This window comes from Mus pahari, chromosome 8, assembly GCF_900095145.1.
Source record: "Mus pahari chromosome 8, PAHARI_EIJ_v1.1, whole genome shotgun sequence".
Taxonomy (NCBI): Eukaryota; Metazoa; Chordata; class Mammalia; order Rodentia; family Muridae; genus Mus; species Mus pahari.
Window position 1 is genome coordinate 22,697,309 of NC_034597.1, and position 24,086 is coordinate 22,721,394.

The following is a 24,086-nucleotide window of genomic DNA, read 5'->3' on the forward strand; positions in this document are numbered from 1 at the left end:
AGGAGGAGGAGAAGGAGGAGGAGGAGGAGGAGGAGGAGGAGGAAAGAGAAAAACCAGAAAGCGGCTGGAGAAGTCAACGGAAGAAACAGCCTCTGAGGGGCCCAAATTCCAGAAGATTCTTCAGAGAGAGCCAGCTGACTTTGCCTTGCAAGAAGCCCTTTGGAATTCTGTGTGGGACTGACCAGCTCCCAGCAGTTTTGTTTGTAGGGATCATAGACCAGGAAAAACCTCCAGTTTTTTATCGGAGTGAGATTCCCTGGGCTTGCTGCTTGCCCGGCACAGCATGCACACGCCGAGTTCTCTTCAGCACCACTCTTCACTCATGCCTGAACCAGGCTCATGCCCAGCTAAGCAATGGGTCCCTGCAAAACAGGCCTGCATGGCTCCACAAGACGTGGGTCAGAAGCCCAAAGGAAGGGTGGGTAATACCCCAAACTTTCCTGATAGTGCCTCACTGCAGGCTCCTGCTTCGGTAGGGTCCAGATTTAACCTATGAGAATAAATATGAGAGGGTTGGGGGTGGGGGCTAAGAGTGCATACTGCTCGTAGGGGAATTCCTGGAAAGAAGCTGAGGCTAGGAAGGCTGATTGACTGGTTAGACCCACAGTGATGTGCAGAGGTTGGAATGTCACAGGTCCAGAGGCCAATTACCTTATCTCGGTTAGCTAGAGGCTGCCCCCATTCCAATAAGCCATTCCCTGCCTAGTCCCTATCGGAACATCCTGTGACTAACAGATAAAAACCTTCTGGAATTTATCAACTTAGCATACCACGAGCTTTCAGCAGTGTCTCAGCCCTCTAGGGGACACCACCCATCTAGTTAGAGAGAACTCTGGAATACACCCTACTAGTGCACTTTCAAATGCCTTCATTTATTGCCCTCCTTGTTTTGTTACTATAAAACTCCGGGAAACTGCTTCTGTGCAGGAACACAGAACCTGGGGTAACCTAGTTCTGAGTCTCCTGGGACTTGGTCACTCAAATCCAGTTCTAGAATAACCTCTTATTCCCTGTGTGGTGAGAACTGTGGTTTTACATCAGCATGTTCCTGCAGAGGACCAGGACACTCACCTCAGTGGGTCTCCCAGGTGCCTGCTTACATACACACATGTACATCCACTTTTTTAAAAAATTAACTACTTGTCTCTAGCTGCATATGTAGCAGAAGATGGCCTAATCGGCCATCACTGGGAAGAGAAGCCCCTTGGTCTTGCAAACCCTAACCCTAACCCAGCACAGGGGAATGCCAGGGCCAAGAAGTGGGAGTGGGTGGGTAGGGGAGCAGGGGTGGGGGGAGGGTATAGGGAACTTTCAGGATAGCATTTGAAATGTAAATAAAGAAAATATCTAATAAAAAAAATTAACTACTACATACATACAGGAGTTCCGTTAAATGTACATTTCAGAGAAACACCTTAAAATTTTTAATACCATTTTGTGTTATCTATTGTGTGCGCACACAGGAGCACGTGCATGCTCAGGCGTGCTGAGGTGTTCAACGTGAAGGTTAAAGTCGGTCTCTTGGTCTCTCCTTCTGCCATGTCAAGTTTGGCAGCAAGTAACTTTATTTGCTGAGCCATCTCAACAGCCCAGGAATATCACCTTTTAATGTCTAGCCCCTAATGTTACATGTCATGATCTTTCTATGTTTAGTTGTTGTTGTTGTTGTTGTTGTTGTTGTTGTTGTTGTTATTTTGTTTTATTGGAGAGGCGGTCTGCCAGGTCAGGCTGGTCTCGAACTCATGGCAATCCTCTTGCCATAGCCTCGAAAGGGCTGGGATTATAGACGCGATCCACCACACCAGGCAGGAGAGACATTTAAACAAACAACCTTCACCCCCAACCCCCCAAATACTACGGCTTTAACAGAGTATGCTGCCAATCCTAGGTTTGGCTTAGAGGCGCCACTCATTCCACTGCAGACAATACACGGCTCCCAGGTCTGGAGGTGCGTCTCAGTGCATATCCTATATGGTTATTGGGTACAAGGCTCTGGGAGGGAAGGGAGGAAGGACAGATGAGAAAATACTGCCCAAGTCTGGACTTCTAAGTGTTTCATGCTTAGGGGAGCATGCATGTTTCCCTCCCTCGAACGCCAAGAAGCCCCTGACTAGGATAAACACTGTCTACACTGGGCTGGAAGTAGGGTATCTTAAACCACAAGAACCTTTTCAAATCAACTACTTGAAAGCTCCGAGTTTGTCCATCCCTAAGCTGTCCCAACATCTACTTCTTGATTCTTGGTGTGAATGAGTTCACTTAGGTGGCTTTATGTTTATCTGCTTTTTGAGGTAATAAATATAATACATATGAGTATATATTATACATATATAATATACATATATATTAAGGATCCATTTTCATAGGAGGAAAAAGGGGAAATTTTTTTTTTTTTTTTTTTTTTTTACTGTTAAATCGACATATTTTATTGATCAAGGAACCAAGGTTGAAGGTTTACAGTAATAGCTAAGTAAGAGCCCACTCTACAACTACAATACTATGTGGCCTGGCTACTGTCTCGATGATTTCAGTACAGAGAAAGGGGAAAATTTAAAGTCACATGTCGGGGTAGGAAAGAAGAGAGAAAGGAAGAAAGCATGGGGCACCCCCAAAGTAAAAAAAAACAGGAACAGAAAATGTACTAAGTGTTCTTGAGGAATCCTGCCGTCTGGCCAGAGCTCAAACCACGCTGCTTAGCAGTATAAAAAGGCCTACCTGAATTGCCCAAACTGGCAACAGAAACACAACTACACTGACTTTCTGTAACTGAATGATTAATCCTTTGTCACTCTTTCCAAGGAACGCCCATGGTGTCCGAGAGGGAAGGAAGGGGACTCTCTTCTTCAATGCCATCACTCTGGTGAGAATGGGAGCACAAGCCGGGTGTGGTGTGTCTGGCCTGTCATCTCAGCACTAAGGAGGCAGAGGCAGGAGGACTGCAAGCTCCAGGCCAGCTTGTGCTACATAGCGAGAGCCTATCTCAAACAAAACAAAACAAAACAAAACAAAACAAAACAAAACAAAACAAAACAAAACCCAATGAAATAAAAAGATAGAGCAGCTAACCAGAAACATCCAAGGAGCGCTGAGGTTTCAGACAGTGCAGAGATCTCTACAACAAACTTCCCCTCTCCCTGTCGTGCTGCAGTCGGTGCCAAGCACATCCGCTGGCTTCAGAAAGCATGTGCTGCAGAACTGGCAGCGCTTGCGGGGGATCGGCCATCCCAGTGACAAGCCAGAGGGAAGGAAAAACGCAAATCAAATCACAGTTAGAGTTCCAAGGATGGCAGTGGCTCATTCGGCCTCGCTCCCTGGCTGAGACTGCATGGCCAGCACTCGGGGCCCGCCTTGCGGCCACCTGCACTCAGAAAAAGCTCAAGTAAGTGGTCTGTGCCACTGCCAGGGAGGCCTCCAGGTGGGCAGAACCGTAGCTATTTCTAGTTCTAGCCCTAAGCCAAGATGCCTAAGGCAGGGCTAGGTAGCCAAGCTGGAGGTACAGCCAACCCCAGGAAGTGGCACAGCTCACAGAAGCCAAGACATGTCCCTCTGTGCTGGGGGCTTTAGCCTGCAGAAGCTGCCATTCATCCTGAGCCCATCCTCATTCCAGAGTGCTGTCAGCCAGGTGTGATGCTGTACACCTTTGTAAGCTCAATACTTGGTGGGCAGATCTCTTGAATTTCAGGCCAGCTTGATCAACATAGCAAGTTCCAAGCCAGCTAGGGCTACACAGTGAGACCCTGTCTCAATCAAACCAACCAAAAGTGGCTTCCGGGGCATGGTGGCATGCGCACACTTGTGATCCCGATGCTTGGGAGTCTGAGGCAGGAGGGTCAGGAGTTCAGGGTCACCCTGGACTACATAATGAAAACTTACCTTGGGGGAAAAAAAAAGCCAGACGTGGTGGCCCACATCTTTAATTCCAGCCTTCAGAAGGCAGAGGAAGATTACTGAGTTCAAGGGCAGCCTGGCCTACATATGGAGTTTCAGGCTACTCAAGAGCTACAAAGCAAGGCCTTGTCTCAACACACCAGAAAACAAAACAAAACAAAACAAAAAAAAAAAACAAAGATAAGAACTGAAAAATCTAGGCTTCCAAAATGCCGCCACTCTCCTTCCCAGACGCTCCAGCCAATCCTGCAAGGCAGGGCACATCCTCTGGGCAAGGGAGAAGTAACCTTGCCCTTCCGACACACCCACCTTAAATCACTCTGCTTCGGGACAAGTGCCCCCTCACTCCACCACAGGCTCACCTCCGGCAGCGCGGATGACGCAGTTCCCAGACCTGGCCTGTGGCCACCCGGAAGAATGTGACCAGGGTCACAGGGATGGACGTCATCAAGCCAGACCTCCTCACCCAAGCCCCACGGTGAGTTAATTCTGACTGGGCAGAAATTAACATTGGAAGGAGACATGATGAAGCCGTACCGAAATTTGAGGGGAAACGTGCGTCGCGGAGGGGCCCAGGCTATAACAAGCACCTTTAGCAGAACGGGCCAGCGGGTTTGACAGTCCTTGTCCATTCCCGAGGACCACACAGTAGAAAGAGAAAACTGACTACTAAACGTGGTCTCTGATCACGCCATCTACATGCTAAAGCACAGGCACTCATGAACAGACAGACTCACACACGCCATTAAATGTAAGACACAACAAAAGGAGGAAACTCTGGTCATCCCAGAGAAGGCAGGAGGTGGAGAGGGTGACTGTAGACTCCTCTGGCTGCTGTGTGCCCTGCAGGGCTCCTCAGTCTGCCTGTGGGCTGCTCAGCCAAACTTATACCATCCTGAGTGCCCACAACGTGCCAGCCGTCAGAGGCAGCAGCCAGACCAGGCAAGCCCGGGTCCAGTTCTTCCTGCTCTCCTCACAGGGACTGGGCACCACATTGTCCTTCCTCAACCTACCATCCTCTGAGAATAAGGAAGCTAATCCCACTCGGACACCTCGATATAAATGCTCTGACCGCCACAGGCCCAGCTGCCTGGTACAGCTTGTCACTCAGAGCTGCAGAGCCTCAAGGCCAGCTTAACCTACCCCAAACCTGCCCCAAAAGGAAGCTCCTCAGGCGTGTAAACAAATGCCTTCACCTCTCTCCTCCATCTCTGACCTCTGACTCTTGGCAATCTATACACATCCTGTCTTCATCTTCCTGTCCCTCTGAGTTTCCTGCCTTCCCATTAAGGCATCCAGTCACCTCCACTTAATTGTTCTGAGAAATCTCAAACACCCAGGCCAGACCCTGTCCCTGACAAGCTCCTATTGGCCAGGCTGACCATCGCACAGTCTTGACCACAACTAACTCCTGGGCCACTTGGCATTAGCCTGCTTCGTGTTCTCTCAGGAAGAGGCCCAAGAAACAAGGCTCCAATTCGGGTTTTATCATTTGTATAATGGTTCTTCCAAAGGAACCAAATTTGATTCCCAGCACCTACGTGGTGGCTCACAACCATCCAAAACACCAGTTCCAGGAGAGCTGACACTCTCTTCAGAGGGCACCAAGGCACACACATGGTACATAGACATGTGTAAGCAAATCACTCATACACATCAAATAAAAATGAGTTTGTTTGTTTTTTTTTTTTTACTGCCCTTCTCTGAGTTTTTTAAAATTTATTTTATTAGATATTTATTTACATTTCAAATGCTATCCCAAAGTTCCCTATACCCTACCCACTCACTCCCACTTCTTGGCCCTGGTCTTCCCCTGTATGGGGCATATAAAGTTTGCAAGACCAAGGGGCCTCTCTTTCCAATGATGGCTGACTGGGCCATCTTCTGCTATATATGCAGCTAGAGACATGAGCTCTGGGGGTACTGATTAGTTCATATTGTTGTTCTACCTATAGAGTAGCAGCCCCCTTCAGCTCCTTGGGTACTTTCTCTAGCTCCTCCATTGGGGGCCCTGTGTTCTATCCTATAGATGACTGTGGGCATCCACTTCTGTGTTTGCCAGGTACTGGCATAGCCTCACAAGAGATAGTTATATCAGGGTCCTTTCAGCAAAATCTTGCTGGTATATGCAATAGTGACTGCGTTTGGTGGCTGATTATGGGATGGATCCCCAGGTGGGGCAGTCTCTGGATGGTCCATCCTTTCATCTTAGCTCCAAACTTTGTCTCTGCAACTTCTTCCATGAGCATTTTATTCCCTATTTTGTGGGGGGATGAAGTACCCACGTATTGGTCTTCCTTCTTCTTGATTTTCTTGTATTTTGGAGATTGTATTTTGGGTATTCTAGGTTTCTGGGCTAATATCCACTTATCAGTGAGTACATATCAAGTGAGTTCTTTTGTGATTGAATTATCTCACTCAGGATGATATCCTCCAGATACATCCATTTGCCGAGGAATTTCATGAATTCATTGTTTTTAATAGCTGAGTAGTACTCCATTGTGTAAATGTACCACAGTTTCTGTATCCATTCCTCTGTTGAGGGACATCTGGGTTGTTTCCAGCTTCTGGTTATTATAAATAAGGCTGCTATGAACATAGCGGAGCATGTGTCCTTATTACCAGTTGGAGCATCTTCTGGGTGTATGCCCAGGAGAGGTATTGCTGGATCTGCTGGTAAGTTTGTTTTTTTAAGGGAAGAAAACGACATCACCAGTCAGGATGCCTGCTGACATGTTGGTAGAGCTCAAACAGGTGGCGCTGCAGCCCTGGACATGACAGGACACAGCTGCAATCCCACCTCCCGGAAGACCACCTTAGACGACCCCGACTCAAACCAAACCAAAACAAAACAGCGGGGACACCACACAACGTAAGTGTTTTCCTATAGACCTTGCCTACCATGCTCCAGCCACTCTGCAGCCTGTGCACTGTCTCTCGCTGGCCCGTCGTGATCCTTCCTGAGTGGTGCTTCGGCCGCCTGGCCTCTTTCCCCGGGTCCTTGAGCAGGCACACACGTACCCATGTCCATACTTCGTGTCCCTTCCTCCCTTAGACCTTCGTTTTCCTGGTGTTCCCAGTTTCTCTCTTGCCTACAGGACTCAAGCACGCCGCCGTCTCCCAGGCTCCCTGACCAGTAGCGTCCCTCGGAGATGTTGGACAAGTGTGGGGGTCAGCACACTAACGGCCGAGCCCCCGGGTCTTTACTGAACCCCTCACTTACAGATTCCATACCTGCACACGTAGCTATTTGCTAAGCTTTCCTCCTAACCCCAAATCTGTGCGTGGGGGTACTCCCGGGTCGTTGAAGGGGGAGCTATAACAGCAACAGTCACCCGAGTCATGTTCTGAGCTGAGGTAACTCTGCCTTCTGTTTCTGTTCTTACATAGTAAACGAGTACACTCTCTCCACAGTCCATCTGGTGACATCGTCTCTGTTCTCTTTGCTGATTTTGCTATTTAAACTAAGCCCCAGGGGGCAACGACATAGTGATTCTGGTGCGGGTGGGTTCTGGAGTGCGATGTGCCTCGTGGAGCAGAGATGTGTACTGGCTGAGCTCCAGGCAAGCATGAGTTACGGAGCTGATGGCCACGAGTTAGGTAATGAGTCCACTGTGGAATCCACACCCAGAGAAAGGAAGAGGAGATTTGCCAGCGTGAACACGTGTCCGCTCTCGTAAGTGCGAGGGGAACATCTGGGGGACATAATGAAGCTCGGGAGAAGAAGGGGAAGTGGCTGCACTTGTGGAATGCATTTGGTTACTGATGACTTATAGATTCCCCTCCCGGCCAGCAAAGGTCCGTTTCTAAAACTGTCCTAGGGTGTTTGGTACTGTTTGGCTTTTATTGTATCTTTAAAAAAGTGTTATCTTCATTCTTTTTAATTAAGTGTGTATACATGTGGTCTCAGATCCCCTGGGCTAGAGTTACAGGGAGCCATGAGCTGTCAGATGTTGGTGCTGAGAACCACTGGGGTCCTGTCCTAAACTGCCAAGCTGTCTCTCTAGCTACTACTGTATATTTTAAGTCAGCAGGCTCATCATAGATATACAATATTTGACAGAAAAATATCTATCATAATGCATTTCTCTAAATAACACTTCCCAGATACTAATTCAATTGCCAGAGTAGATCACATACATGCCTATAGATCATAAACCTTCCAGGTGAAGGCTGTTTTGGCCATGGGACCCACTCCAGCCAGAAGGATATCAACAAATGTACAATCAAGCAGTGACCTAGGGAGGGCATGCTCTTTCTGCTCCTGAAATCCAACACCATGTGAAAGGACCAGTCTGTCCTGCTAAATGAGAGACAGCTACCCGTGCCACCGTAAGAGACAACCAGCCAAATGTCTAACAAACAAGGCCCATGCAAGATGAGCCACTTGGAGCAAACTGACTGCATACAGACAATGTCAGCAGTCACGCCTGAGATCAAGAAAACAAAACAAAACAAACAAACAAAAACCTGCCTGGCAAAGCTATAAGCTAGGCAAGGCTATAAGCTAGGCAAAGCCATGTGCTGAATAAGCGTTTCAAGGCACTAAGTCACGAGTGACAGCAGACAATCCATCTTATGAGAAGAGGAAGGGTCAGCCATTAAGAGACCCGCTGAGGATCCCACAGCTAACTGGTAACCTGGGATTCTAAGCCACACTTTCTGGTGCACAGACAGAGCTCTGCCAGCCCTCTCCCAGCCGAGTCATTCTACAAATTTCAAATGTTTCCTCCCTTAGTGAGTCATCTAAAGAAGGTTAAATGTAGAGCATGGCCTCATGTGGTCCCATAAGCACCCGACATGCAGCATCTCTGGGTTTTCTGACCTTGTCATTTCATGCTGGCACTGTCCTTACAGACTACAAAGGGCTCTGCACATCCCAACCCTTTAAAAATAACAAGACGGCCAATGCTGACAGATAAACACGATGTGGTCACACACACACAGGGGCATGACATTCACCCTAAAACCGAGGGAGGGCCACTGGGAGGGACGGCTCAGAGGATGAAGGAGCTAAGCTTGATCCCCAGAACCCACACTGTCCCTACGTGTTGTCCTTTGACCTCCCCATGCCCTACCTCAGGAGGCAGAGGCAGGGAGCTCTCTCTGAGGCCGGTTGGTTCCACACAGTAAGACCCTGTCTCAATAAATATACAGACAAATGGAGGGAACTCTGATGTGACACACCAGGGATGAACACTAGGTACAAATGTCAAATGCAAATGATGAGTTCAGGGCCAGCCTGGTCTACAGAGTGAGTTCCAGGACAGCCATGGCTATACAGAGAAACCCTGTCTCCAAAACAAAACAAAACAAAACAAATGTCAAATGAGATAAGCCGCTCACAAACATGGAACATTCCTCAATACCCGATGCTCAGGAGGCATCTAGAGTAGTCAAGCCCTTAGGAAAGAAAGCAGAAGGATGGTTGACAGGGCCTGGGGTAGGGGGGTTGGGGGTTTGGAGGGGGAGAACAAAACAAAAGCCAGCAGATAAGCAAAGGTTGGACTACCTGTGGCACTGGACAGGCACTTAGACCGCACAGGGCAGGGCAAGCTGAGACACAAGCCACACTGCCCTCATCCTCGTGCTGACAGCCAGATGGAATACAGACATCAGAGCAGCCTTCAAAAACAAACTTGGGCCCAAATACAAAAGCTCTCAAAGAAATCAAACCCAGTCCCCTGCCCCCAGCAAAGTTCAGAAAAGATGGCATGGTCTGGCTCCTCTTGGTACAACTTGAACTTGGCCAAGGGGTCACAGGATGGGTCTGATTTACTGTCAGGAGGATGATTTGATATTGGGAGCAAGGCAATGCAGGGTTCTGATGCCATTACGATTCTGCTGGTTCTGTGGCTATATATTTACAGAAAGGCTTGTTCTCCTGGTAAATACCCAATGGGGTTCAATGAGATGATGGATGGGGGATACAGGCATCCACCTTTGAATATGGAGAATGGGGAGGGGGAAGGAGGGGAGGGAGGAGCCAGTAAACCGGTCCTAAGTTTTCCACAATAAATGATTTTTTAAAAAAATGAGACTGAAATCCAAGCTCACACAGGGATCCCACTGTCAGACACATCCTCTCATTAGGTCCTAACAGTGCTGGCCCCGCACCACCAGCATCTCAAGAATGGGATGCAAACGCTCACAGCACACACTTGAAGGAGGTGCTTGGCAGTGCTCTCAGATACCAACCTTGCTGGGGCATGGTCTGAGGGGTTTGTGAACATCAAAAGGAAGGGGGCGGGGATGAGGTGGAGGAAGAAAACAGGAAGCCCCACTTGGCAGCAGCTGAGGTGGACACTCTCCTACTGTCAGAAAGGTCACAGGGCCACTCACAGCATCTGCCCAAGCTCATCATCCACATCCACAGAATGAAAGGTAACATCCTCCTGCCTCAGACTTGGGCACCCTTGTGCACCCTTCTGGTTCCTCTAATAGAGACGGGGGTCCCTTGGGGCTGAGGGCAGAGACATTCCAACCCTTGCCTTACTTGCCCACCAGCCACCACCGGGAAAGAGGTATGAGAGAGGCATTGCAGGCTCACATCTAACCCCGGTTCTATCAGGACTCAGTTTGGCTCTGTCCATTGTACCCGGTCACCCACCAGCTAGGACCTGGTCTGGCTACACCTGACAACTGAATAGTTGCCCGAGGGACTCCGTGATGATCTTGATTATTATGCTTAGGGTCAAGAGAAGATATGAGAAGAAAGAGATATGCCACAATCTACTGCTTCCCAGCAGATGAGGTGCCTCCCAACACAGTTCCCTCCCACCAAGGAGACTGGGGGTACAGAAAATGAAGGCTGTAAGACTCACTCCAGGATGTGCCGTAGCCAGATGGGTCCCCGCCCACCAAGCATGATTTGGATGAAGCCAACCAGACTGCTTTGCTCACCCAGCTATGAGCAGGAAGGACTTTGGAGGGATGTGGGTGAGATTGGGGAGAGACTTCTAAGCTCGGCGGGGTGGTGGGGGGTGGGGGTGGAAGAGGACATAGGATGACCTTGTGGCTCCTCAGGCGCCCATCATCGCTTGTTTGCCCATCAATCCCTTCTGTATCTGATCCCTTCTGTATGTAAAACCCTAGACAAAGCCATGCACGTGGAGCCGCTCTCACGGTAAACACAGACTCTAACAGGTCAAAGGTGAGAAGGGCTACCCAAGGGTCCTCCGCCGTGCGCCTCAGGCAGCCTCTAAGAGAGGAGGGCCACACAGAAGGAAGTGCTGGACACAGCCACAGTGCCACAAGTCCACAGCTCCTCAACTCAGAGGCTTCAGCCACCACAGGTCATGTGACAAGGGCCATCTGAATCAGGGCTCTCACTCTATTAATGGCATCATGAGCTGGATGGGGCCAATGAAGCGGGGTATAAGAAGGCTGATGGAAGGCGGCCATGGGGCAGGTGCTTTTAACCTTTGGTGGGGGATACGGGCAGAGCAGACACCTTCAGGCCGCCTTACCTGCCTTGCCACCCTCCGGGCCTCCCAGTAGGGCTTCGAGTCCTCCACGGCTTTGCCGATTTTCTTCGCCAGTTCATCCAGTTTCACCGTCGCCTCGACCAGGACAGATCGGAACTTCTGGCGTGCATCCTATAGTCAGGGGAAAAGATGAAGGAATTATCACCAAGTTTTAGAAGGAAGCGGCAAACATCTGCTGCATCTGTCCAGAGACACCAGGAAGGAGTTCACACATGGCCAGGACCCTGAATCCCTTACAAGCCAGTCAACTATCTACATTGTCCAACCAGTGGCTGCCATCAGCTATATGATGCCTTCAAGCTGGTCATGCGACTGAGAAGAAAACCCATTTGCAACTTACTTTAGTGACACTCACACTTAGAGTTTTTCAATCAATCAATCAATCAATCAATCCATCAATCATTCATTCATTCCCTTACATACTCAGAATAGTCTCAATATGGCATTGAACTCTCAATCTTCCTGCCTCCGCCTTCCCAGTACTGAAATTTCATAGGCATTCACCATCATACCCCGTAATTTACTTGTAAAAAATCTGTCCAGTGACTACAATGTCAGAAAGCTCAGCGGTGTGTCAAAACCTCCTTGGTCCCCTGGGGAAAAACTCTCGGTTGCCTTTGGTGGCTTTGGTCCATACGACTGCAGCATTCCCTACACTCCCACAAAGCCCTAAACCCTGGGACTCAGATGTTAAACACTGACTGCGGGTTTCCACCTGCAGGACCCTGGCCTCAGGGCATCCCTGAGGGTGTGTGGGGTCTGATGGGTGTGTGGGGTCCTCGTGGACTCAGAAGCAGAGATTCTCACCAGACCATTGACTGCAGAGGAGACTCCCAGAAAACCTTCAGAGAAGTAGGCAGGATCTGCATGGAGGCCAGAGGGAACACATGGGGTTGTGGGGGTGGGGGCTGGGGGGATAGGGGGTGGAGAGCTGATCCCCAGAAGAGTGCAATGGCCTTGCTTAGCTGAGAAGAGGAAGGGAGTGGCAATATTTTCAGGCATCAGAGGGAGCCAGATGTTTGCCATGTGGAAAGGGCCTTCCTCACAATTAACCTGAAGAACTTGTGCTGTTCCTGTGGAAATGTGGCATCTCGTGGGGCTGAAGGAGGCTTGGATCAATTCTTCTAATTCATCCCCTTAGCATCTCGGGCTGTGGGCTTGGCAGATGGGTCTGACAACATAGCCGACCTTCCAGAACACATGAAGTTATGTGCTCTGCTGCCTTTGGGAGCTCCAGAGCCCAGATCGCAACTTCTGACACAGGCGTTGGCCCCAGTTCTGGGTCATGGTCATCAGGGTTTTGTGTTGCATCCAGCTTTCTCCTCCTGGAGGGAAATGGGAATTTCCTAAGACTCAGGAAGTCCACAAGCTTTCCCAGTTCGGGGTGCCTGGAACGTTATAAGATGGAGCCCTGCCCTTGGTTACACAAGCCCTAAGTGAGGACTCGAGTCCTCCTCAGATGCCGTCTGCAAGCTGTCCATCCAGCTCAGCTCCTGACTCATCACCCATGCTGGGCAGGGAGAGGAGAGGTTGCTTGATCGGTTGGTTTTGTTGTTTTGCTTTCTGCTTTTTGAGACAGGATCTCCCACTGTAGCCCAAGCTGACCTTGAAAACGTATAACCCTCCTTCTGCCTTAGCCTCCCTGGGAGGCCGGGATCACAGCTTGTGATGGAGTTCAGGAAAATGACCTGATTGTATTTGGAACTTCTCACACTGTCACAGGGTTTTGAGTATTTCTGAAGATGCCTTGGGTGGTTCTTTGGGGCCCACCAGCTTGGCTAACATCCTTCCAAGACTCTCAAGAGTGTGAGGGTGGGGGTGGGGGGCAGTGGGCAAGAGATGGGTCTAATAATCACGTTTTCCCGACAATGAGCTATACGCCTGGGTATCACGTGATCAGCTCCATCCAGCCTCCACAGATTATAAAGTGGTCATAGCTAACAGGCTCCTCTTTCCTGAGATAAAGTTATTTACTTTTTTTTTTTTAACCAGTAATTTATTTACTTATTCACTCTACATCTGGGTCACAGCCCCGCCTCTCCTCCCAGCCTCCCCCCTTACACAGCCCCTCCCCCATCCTCCCCTCACTGCTGGACAGGCACGCCCTCACCCACTGAGGCTGCCCAGTTAAGGGACTAGGATCCGCAGGCAGGCAACAGAGTCAGGGACAACTCCCACTCCAGTTGTTTGTTGGGGGAGGGGGTAACCTGATCTGGTTCTTAGTTTTGCCAGAAATCTTGTCTACTTGAGTGACAATTTCCCCAAAGGACTGAGGTAAAGGAGCCCACAAACCAAAATCTTCACCTGCCCAACCAACGGCCTCAACCCCAGGGCTCAGCCGCTGGCAGAGCGCCTCTGGGCCCAAGAACGGTCAAGTGACAGTCTGGCCAATCAGCGACGATACTCCCAGCCATAGTGATTGTGGAGAAGGAGGCCGAAGCACCGGAAGTAATGAGGCTTCATTCTAAAGAGGTTCTGAAACGTAGCAAAAGAAACTTCCCCATCGAGATGGCTAACAGGATGGGTGGAGGCATGGAGTAACTCTGAACTGTCACCCTGGAGCCAGGAGAGGTGACAGACGTGTGACAGAAGTGCCCAGCAGCCCTGTTCTACTGCTCTCTCACTTAAGGCAGCCCCCCACCCCTGCCCCCCATCACCACCTTCACCCTTGCTTTCTGTTTCCTCCAAAGGATCTGGGATTGGACTTCTATCAAATGCAATTCAAGTGGACCTATAAAAACCACGAGACTGACCTAGGGACCTTTAGCTAGTTACTATATTGGTTACATTTAAGTGAGTAGGGAGAGGAAGGCCAATCTGCATCCTACCCCCAGATCAGCATTGTAATTAAGAGCAACTCGTCGCTGGAGGACTTCTGTCTCTGGAGCTGAGTTGACAAGACTGAACTGAACTAAGATGATTTCCTTAGATACTATCTGAACAGCTGGTTGCCACAGACTGGTGCCTTCTGCTCCATTCCCTAGTAAAGAAAAGACCTCACTCTGGTTCCCTGTCACCTATGTCACAGTCAAATGATCCTCCTAAATGGAGTAGGGACACTTCAGACTTGAGTGCACAAAACATCGTTTTTTCTGGGAGATGACCCACGGAGAAGGGAAGGGCAAACACCTCCAGAAGATGGGCGGGTCTTTAACATGTGAGCCATTGGGCAAGGGTGCACCCGTGAGTAGTTCCAGCTCCTGAGAGGTAGAAGCAGGAAGGTCTGGAGTTCAAGGTCCCCCTCCCCCCAATAAAGCAACCATTTACTAGCCCAGGGCTGGTAATCTGCGGTTTTGAGAGGGCTTGCCATAAAGCCCAGGCTGGCCAGGCACTTAAGCTAAGTGCGGGTGTTCATAGGCGTGTGCTACCACACCCAGCAATCCATCGGACTTAAAAATCTGCACTCCAAGAGAGTTCTAAACTGGTTCCCTCTGCGTGACGTCTTAGATCTTCAACCTAGGTGACTCACTGAAGGGTAATTTATTTAAGCAGAGAATTGCTGACAGGGGCAATCTCTGTTTGAATGTGTCAGTGTGTCAAAAACACAGCCCCGCGTAGAATAAGAACTCCAGCTAAGACATTCCCCAGCCAGTGAGCCTCAGGAACAGCGTGCCAGTGTTACACGCTGGGGACAAGTCCCTGCTTTCTGGCCAATTGGCTTATCCAAGCTTCTACTACCTCACTTGTAAACTGAGACTAATGAATGGCTTCATGGAGGTGTCCCCAGAAGCAGGGGCACGGCGACAGGATGTCAGCTCTTTAAAAATAACTGTCCTACATATCAGAGGTGACATGTACTTCAAAGGCTCCTTGGTGATGCTGTTTATAAATACACAGCTTTGGATTGGGGAGAGAGGCCTCAAAGACATGAGCTGAACCTGGAAATGACCCTGTAGGACAGGCTCAACAGGAACCACAGGCCCAGCATGCAGATAAGACAACCAGAGCCAGGCGACACGGTCTTTTTGAGGCTGCAAGATAGGCAAGTATCTCACTCTAGACAGTGAACCTTTTAATCCAGTGTGCACTGGTCCCCAGTGGTTCCCTTAGCATGGTCTACGGATCCACTGGGAGAGGGGTCCCTCAGAACTCTCCTGAGAGCCTGATGTTGGAACCCATTTCCATAGTAAAGTGGGGCTCTTGACTTTATCCTTCTTTTAAAAATAGAGTGTATATAATGTGTACAGGTGCATGGGAGCGTGGCCCTCACGTGGAGGCCAGGGGTGATGTGTATATGATATGGGGGTGGGCATGTGTGGATGGCCTTCATGTGGAAGCCAGGGTTGATGTGTATATGATGTGTACAGGTACATGCAAGCGTGGCCCTCATGTGGAGGCTGGGGGAAGAATTTGTATAGTTCATTCTCTCCTGTCACCTATACATTGACTCCAGGGACCAAATTCAAGTCATCAAGCTTGGTGGCAAGTGTCTCTGGTCACTGAACTATCCCACTGGCTGTGTCCCATGGTCCTTTTTACCTTGAAGTGAGTGTCTTCTCATGAGTGTCCCCTGGGGTTTTCAAGAGGCCGTGTGGCTTGTGCCATCACAATAAATAGAATATAGACAACACACACACACTTCCACTGGCATGAGATGCAATTTGGACTTCCACTCTCTAAAACTGTGAGGTAAACGAACTCTTTATAAAGGAGATCAAGCTGGGCATGACGGCACACACCTGCAACCTCAGCGCCACGAGGCAGGTTCAAGGCCAACTGCGCTCAAGGCCAACCTAGTCTATAAAGTGACTTCCCGGCCAGCCAGGGCTACACAGCGAGACCCCATCTCAAAACAACAACCACTCCCCTTTAATTTTCAATATAAATAAATACTGCTGGGACTTCACAAACCCTTGGGGACACTCGGCGATACCTGGAGATTCGCAGTGACCAAAGGCTTCCAGTGTGCTGCACAGCACTAAACCACAGCCATCACGTGCTCTAGACGTGACGGTACACCTAGAGCCAGAGAGAGGCCACTGAGTAAGAGGCAGCCGATATCCCTCGGGGGACGCCTTTCCATCTTCCCAGCTTCTACAGGGGAGGAGCCTCCATTAGGTGCCCTGACACCTTCAAGCTTGTTTTCAGAAAAGTGGGGGGGCCTGCTACAGAGTCTGCTGGAGGAAGGACAAGTGGGCCACACGGCGTGCGTCATCTCAGAGCCGCCGTTCACTTTTCTACACGTGTGTTATTTTGCATGTATGCGGTAGGGACAGAGACCAGGGCTTCACACTTACAGGCAAGTGTTCTAACCACCAAGCGACACCTCCAACCCGTAGTGTTATTCCTGCTTGCTTGCTTGGCTTGAGATTTTTATTCTTCTCGTCTGTTGTTTTGAGACGGGCCTGAGCTGGCCCCAAACTCACGGCAATTTCCTGCCTCAGTTTCCGAAGTGATGGAACTACAGGTGTGTGTCACCACACCCACCTTCTGTCCAAATTAGGCTTTTTTAAAAAAAAAATTTTGCTTTTAAGAATTTGCCTTGCCTTGGATGGTTGCTCATGTATGCCAGCAAAGCTTCCTTCCTGACAGGCGAAGTGGAAACAACTGTCAGTTTAACAGACAGCGTGGAGTACGTAACACAGGCAGGAGTGGCGCCAACCATGTTAGGGGTACTGCCTAGGACAAAGGTCATAGCACTGTTGGCAAGGGCGCTCTGGAATCCTGGGGCTCCCTGACCGGTGCTGGGGTAGTTCACTGCAAACTGTGCTCTCTAAGCCATCCGGTCTAGCCTGGAGAGTCCTTGTGAGCACTTCTAACACACATGAAGAAAGCACTCCGAGTGATGTTTGGAGAGAAGGTTAAGTGCTCCCTGCTGGCTGGCAGAACTACCTGAAAGGCTCAGAAGCAAAGCCGTGCATACCACAGGCTGCTAAAGGAGCTCTTGCTGCTGTTAATGCACCACATTTTAATTAATTTAAATGATACCTCCCACCACCGCACCAGGCTAATGACTACCGTACTAGACACGGCACAGTCCTAGCCCTGAAATCCTCACTTTCTATGGCTCAGCCTGCTCCTGGCACCTCTTGGCTGGTGCCACTGTCTCCATTCTTTTCTCAGCCCACGGCCCTGTGATCAGGGGAGCCAAGGTGGTTTCTACCTTTACAATCCCGACAGCAGGGTTTGAAGCTGACCAACTGTGCCAGGGTAGAGCATGGCCCAGGAAGATAAACTAGAAAGGCCAAGCAAGGTGTGAGAGCACAGGAGCCAAAAAGAGGCAGGGCTCAGCAGGGGAGCTGGTGTGAGGAGCAGCAGAAGCTGGGGCCAGCCCTGTAGAGGCCACAATAGTTCTGGCCCAGTCCGTGGGTGGACGCATTTGAAAAGGACACCTTGGCTAAAGGACCTCACTGTGACAGAGGACATGAACGAGAGGAGGGAAGGACATACCAGGAGCCTGAATTGCAGAAACCCCCTGTCACTGTGCCGTCACAGCCTACTGCCTCTGTCACATGCCTTCCCTACTCCAAGCCTTGACTTTGGGAGTGGAGGCCTGTTAATCCTGGTGGCTGCCTCCCTGAGGCCTGTCTCGCATACAAGAGGATGCCCTGATCCCATGTTTCTGATACAAGCCCCTTCCACACAGATCACAACACAGAAGTCCAGGAGAGGGACAGAAGAGATGATCAAGAACGCACATGCAGACAACAGCAAGAGGTGGCAGGGCCAAGTCCCCGGGCTCTTGCGTGGGACATCTAATAATGCGGTCACAAACTCTGTCAGTCGGAGGACACCTTTGAAGGATGAGAGGCACGGTAGTGGCTGTGTGCCGTGAGCAGACACAATCCAAGACCTCTGGGAAATCTGGGCTCTCCCTCTGTACTGGCTGATTCCGTGCGCCAACTTGACACAAGCTGGAATTATCACAGAGAAAGGAGCCTCCCTTGAGGAAAATGCCTCCATGAGATCCAGCTGTAAGGCATTTTCTCAATTAGTGATCAAGGGGGGAGGTCCCCTTGTGGGTGGTGCCATCTCTGGGCTGGTAGTCTTGATTTTCATAAGAGTGCAAACTGAGCAAGCCAGGGGAGGCAAGCCAGTAAGTAACATCCCTCTGCATCAGCTCCTGCTTCCTGACCTGCTTGAGTTCCAATCCTGACATCCTTGGTGATGAACAGCAATGTGGAAGTGTAAGCTGAATAAACCCTTTCCTCCCCAATTTGCTTCTTGGTCACGATGTTTGCACAGGAGTAGAAACCCTGACTAAGACAGCCTACATGGAATATCCAGCAACTCTTGCCTTCCCATTGTCCCAGGAACTACTGCTATGACCTTTCAGAATGTTGAGTGGACAGTGGGGCAAGGCACGGAGGTGTCAAATCTTGGGGAAGCTCCTGGTCTCTGGACAGCTTTGGTGTCCAAGCCAGGTCCTGCTCCTTAACCTAATCCTTCCAAGGCCTCACACTGCCCATTCTGGTTCTGAACCAAGAGAAAGGATAGAGACCACCATGGCTTATTCCTGCAGTCCCCCTACGACTAAAGAAGGACTTTAGAGAGTTTAAGGCCTTGGTAGACTCCACCACCGCCGCCCCGTACAGAGGGACTCTGGTTACCTCTGATTTGACCCGGAAGTACTTCCACACCAGCCGATGAGTACCTGGGCCTTGAACAGCATAGCCTTCCTTTAAATGTGTGGCCAGTGTCAGGATTCTACACTCAAAATTGGGATAGAAAGAAAGGTGTTTGTTTTTGTCTTTTCATTTTCAAATAATTTCAGATTGGGGAAAAGGGAGGGTAAAATGGAGCCTTGTGACATTCAGTCTGCATTTTCTAAAGATAAAATCACAGCCGGGCGGTGGTGGCTCATGCCTTTAATCCCAGCACTTGGGAGGCAGAGGCAGGCGGATTTCTGGGTTCGAGGCCAGCCTGGTCTACAAAGTGAGTACCAGGACAGCCAGGGCTATACAGAGAAACCCTGTCTTGAAAAACCAAAAAAAAAAAAAGCATCGTCACATACGATGGCGATGGTGCGGTGACCAGAGTCAGCACCCTGTCCTGTGTTGTTCCAAACAACTCAAGGCTGTGTCAGATGAGCCTGAAGAGATGAGCTCAAAGGACAGCAGGATGGGATGAGAGACCTGAGGGGATGGGTATGCGAGCCCTGGGGACCCTGTCCACGCCCCTCTCCTCACTCCACGCTCAATTCTGCCTTTCCCTCTCCTTTATCTTTTCTTTTCTCAGTGTGATCTGGGACATGGGACCGTGATCTTGCAGAATATCCCTCAGTTAGAAAACAGCTCCCTTTCAGTTTACCTTCTGTCCTCAGTGGCACAAGTGGGGCTAAGGCCACCAGGAAGGAATGTTTCAACACCCAAGGCCCAAGCTCCACAGAGAAGCAACTCAGCAGCCTTTGCAAGCAGCCAGCGCAAGGGTCAGTCGGGCGAGTCCTCCTTGGGGAAGGAAGGACTGGGGTGACAGGCACCCTGTGGACTTGGGCCAGGACACTGCAGCCTGGGAGACTGACAGGCCCTGTGCTTTTTCAAGCATCAACCACACACACATTCTTGAACCCACGGGATTCTTTAAGTAAGAAGGAGGCGGAATTACTAAAGTGCACAGCCTCACTGAATTCAGCCACAAGCAGACCGTTTCTGTGTTGAAGCCAAAGAAGTTTAACTGTTTCTACTTTGAGACCCATGCTTAAAAACAAATCCGGGTCACTAAACTGCAGATGTACAACTGATGTGCACATTAACCAGGTAGTGTTAGTGATGGTAGCTTTGACCATCAGTCAAAGCTGTTCCAAATACAAGGTCTACTTTATAAGCAGCTCGGGTCTTGTACGATGTCGACAGGGCAAGATCAGAACCCAGCCTTGGGAAGCTTGGGGAACATCTGGCACTGCCTCTACTACAGCATGCATCCGCCCACCACAGCATTCCAGGCGAGCTGTCTGTGTCACTTCTGCTGGCTTTCAGATGTCTACCTCCTCATCACAGCCAACAGCATGGAAGGAGGGGAGAGCACAGAACACAGTGCGGAAGGGATCCATGCTCCACCCACCATCCGTCACCTCTTTACAGACACACCAGAGGCAACGGCCAAAGCAACTGCTTCTAAAAGAACGGGGCACAGGACAGAGGTTCCCACCTCCAACACTACACCTCTGGGTCCTTGTAAAACTCGTGTCAAATACTGTTTTAACAGACTTTAGGTTTTGTCAGATCTCGTGGTAGTCTAAAGTCTCAACCACCTGAGACGCTGAGGCCAAAAGATTGCAAGTTCAAAGCCAGTGTGGTCAACTTAACGAGACCAAAATAAAAAAATATGTAAAGGCTGCAGACATAGGTCAGCAACGGAGACTTGCCTTGAATGAAAGAGGCCCTGGGTTCAATCCCTAGTACTGCAAAAGGTTAAAGTTTAAGTCTGCTGTGGCCTAGCCTGACAACGAAGCTTCTGGCTTTCTCAGGATGTCCAGATGACAGGTGTCTCCTAACGTAGGCTGCACGTGGCTAGCCAACAAATGAAATCCACGACCACGGAATGAGAGAGCAGGAAAGGACTCCCACCAGTTAGCACAGATGCTCCCATTTCACAGATGAGGAAACCAAGTCCATCCATCTCCCGTGAGGATGAATGCCTGGTGCCATCGCCAAGACTGGAAACCCAGCTGCTCCGTTCAGTTCACCAATCCCAGCAGGGATCTCAGAGGCCTCCTCCACACGCCTGAACCTCCCAAACCATCAAAGCACATGGGCTCCACTCAGAGCCTGCATCCAAGTCCTGTCTCTGTCCCCACGGACTGTGTCTTGTCTCTCTGTATCCCTCAGTGGTGCTTTCCGTCAGCGTCCTCAAGGACTATTATGAGACCACAATTACCCACACCGACCTTTAACACACACTTAGCTCTCACTCGATAGCTATTTTTATATAGGTTAGTCAACCAGGGAAGGTAAGGGCAGGACGGGGCCTGGCTAAACACTACATGGCGGGGTATGCCGGGCACTGGATGAATAGCACCTCATTAAATCATTAACGGCCCTTGCCAGATCTGTCTGTCTGTCTGCCTGCCTGTCTGCCTTCCTTTCTTTCCTTTCTTCATCTCAAAGAGAAGGAAATTAAAATTCAGAATAGCTGAAACAAACAACTCAGGACCGAGGAGATGACTAGAAGGTTGAGAGGCACTGCTCCAGAGGACTGAGTCTGTTTCCGGGGAGCCTTGTCACAGTCCACAGTCACCTGTGACTAATGCTAAAGGATCTAATGTCTGCTCCTGGCCTAAGTCACTCAGATGCATACACAGACACGCGTGCTCACATATAATTTAAAGTAAAAAGCAGGAACTGGTAAAACACACCTTGAATCCCAGAGCTTGGGAGGCAGAAGCAGTTGGATGGATGGCTCTCTGTGAATTCAAGGCCAGTCTGGTCTACAAAAGGTGTTCCAGGACAGCCAGGGCTATATGATAAGACCCTGTATCAAGAAATAAAGTAGATCAACACTGACAGGACAGAAACAATGGCAAACAAAAAAGCCACCCATGTTTCCAAGCTGATAACGAAGGCAGTGCTCCCGAGAGGCAAATGACAGCCACCAGCCTCCAACCATGGACTTTATTTTGACTTGTTCCTCCCCCCACATCCCAATAAAACCTCTCCCAGGCAGTTTTGGCTCCAAGTTTCACAATGTTGAGAGCTTAGCTTATTCAACAAGCTCCAGCTGGGGAAGCAGACCCAGTTTCTAACAAATGAACTCAGCATTGGGATTTCATTTCTCCAGGACCCAGCGGCCACCTTGTAAAGACGCACCAAGTCAGGAGTGGCCGATGACCTTCGGAAGGTGCCCTCCAGTTTAGCAGGCAGAACGCCTGCCCCTGGCTCTAAATGGCACTCAGTATTTTTTTCCCCCAACAGGCATTGGCCATAGTGTGATTAAATAAATTATTTTTGTTTCTGTTATATGTGCGTGTGCACGAACATCATGGAATGTGAGTGGAGGCTGGACAACAACTTCTAGGAGTCACTTCTTTCCTACGGTGTGGGTCGAGTGGGTCCCACTTGAGCTGTCGGGCTTGGCAGCAAGTGCCTTTACCTACTAGGCCATCTTGCAGGCTCACGAAGCACAATCTGTAAGAAATGGCAAAGCAGCAACAAGTTCCCTACGTCAAATCAATGCCCTAGCACTGCTAAGCCCTGCCCCCTGCCCTGTCATGTGGCTGGCTCGTCTCCAGTTACCGTGAGTAATAACCACATTAAAGCACCTCTCAAAAACATGGCAAAATGGGGCTGCTTGCAAAGTTTGCCCCCAAAGGGGAGGTATGGAGTTGTCGTCGTCATCGTCGTCATCGTCATCATCATCATCATCATCATCATCATCATCATCATCATCACCGTCATCGTGGTTGTATCCGAGAGACGACCATGACTACGGTACTTTCTAAACACGACCCAGAAGTCTTCAGCACAACTCCCGTTAGGAGGAATCCGAAGTTAGGTCTGTCTGTGCTTGGATCGAGAAAATACAGATGCACCACACTGCAAGTTCAACGAATTGGACAGCAAAAGCTGACAGATCTCCATGTGGTCATCTTGAGACCAGAACTCTGGGAGATGCCACACATCCCAAGAGAGTCAGAGAATCTGCGACCACCATATTGGAAAGGTGCTTGCCGATGCTCTAGTTACAACCACCAGCTTAACTCCCAGCCAAGGGCCAGCACAGCCTGTGTCAGGCCCCCGAGTGACCGCCATGGATGTCATCATACCCTCAGATGACCACATTCCCAACCACCACCTGACCGCAACTGGAGGAGGATCCTTTACAAGGACAGCCTAGCAGGGTCTCACTTCTTCATTTCCAAATCCCGACCTACAAACCACGGCCCAAGCAAAATGGCTGCTGTCAACTGCAAAGGTGGCAGGTGTTCTTAGGCAGAAATGGCAGCCATAAAAGCCAGAAAGAACAATACCCATTTCATCTCTTCTCTCAAAACGAAAACAAACACAGTCAAAACCCAAGGAAGAGATAGACAATCAACCTGTGGGCTTCAAATCTGTCAAAACAACCTTCTTTGTCCTGACATCAGAAGGGCAGGGGGGTGGACATAACAAGAGAACCCCACTCATCCCCATTCATCCATCGTGCTTTGGCGGAGTTGGATGTCAAACAATGAGCGCAGTCCCACAAAGTGGGTTTGGCCATTGTTACAACAAACAGCGGATATTCCTTCCATTGTCTGCCACTAGCAGTTCATTTCAGTCAGTGCAAACCTGAGTATCTCTTAGATAATCCAGCAAAACACAGCAAAGGGAAACTCAGTCAAGAATAGAACAAAAATTTTCCATCTTCCTTTAAGGAAATGAAAGGGGCTGATTCACCAAGCTCTCTAAGAGTTGCTTTGCAAATTTCTGTGACACTCTTTGGTATAATCCATTGGTGGGGGAGGGGAGGCACATCTATTCTTACCGCTGGAAGCATCCATGGGTAGAATGAGGAAGTCCAGAGAAGAGGCTAAGCAAAGACAGCTGGGCTGGCTGCCAAAGACTGAGGTTGGAGGGATGTTTAATATACCCAGCCAACACACACACAAACTATGTTAAATGTCCCCACAATAAATGCTGAGAAAGAAAAAAAGACCACAGTTCGGTGTTAAAAGGTTTCAGTCCAAGGAGACCAGAGTGCTCTATCAGTTTGACCATTCTTAAAACCACAGAGACAAGCGTGGTGGCTCACGCCTTTAATCCCAGCACTCGGGAGGAAGAGGCAGGCGGATTT

The 24,086-nt window shown here is 49.7% G+C and overlaps 1 protein-coding gene across 1 annotated transcript in view; it reads right to left on the reverse strand.

Moving 5' to 3' along the window:
* Sh3bp5 (SH3 domain binding protein 5) overlaps window positions 1–24,086 on the reverse strand; it is a 67,801-nt gene that overhangs the window by 30,734 nt on the left and 12,981 nt on the right. The window contains exon 3 of the mRNA XM_021203213.2: window positions 11,358–11,486. Within this exon, the coding sequence (XP_021058872.1) occupies window positions 11,358–11,486 (129 nt within the window). The remainder of the gene's footprint in view (window positions 1–11,357; window positions 11,487–24,086) is intronic.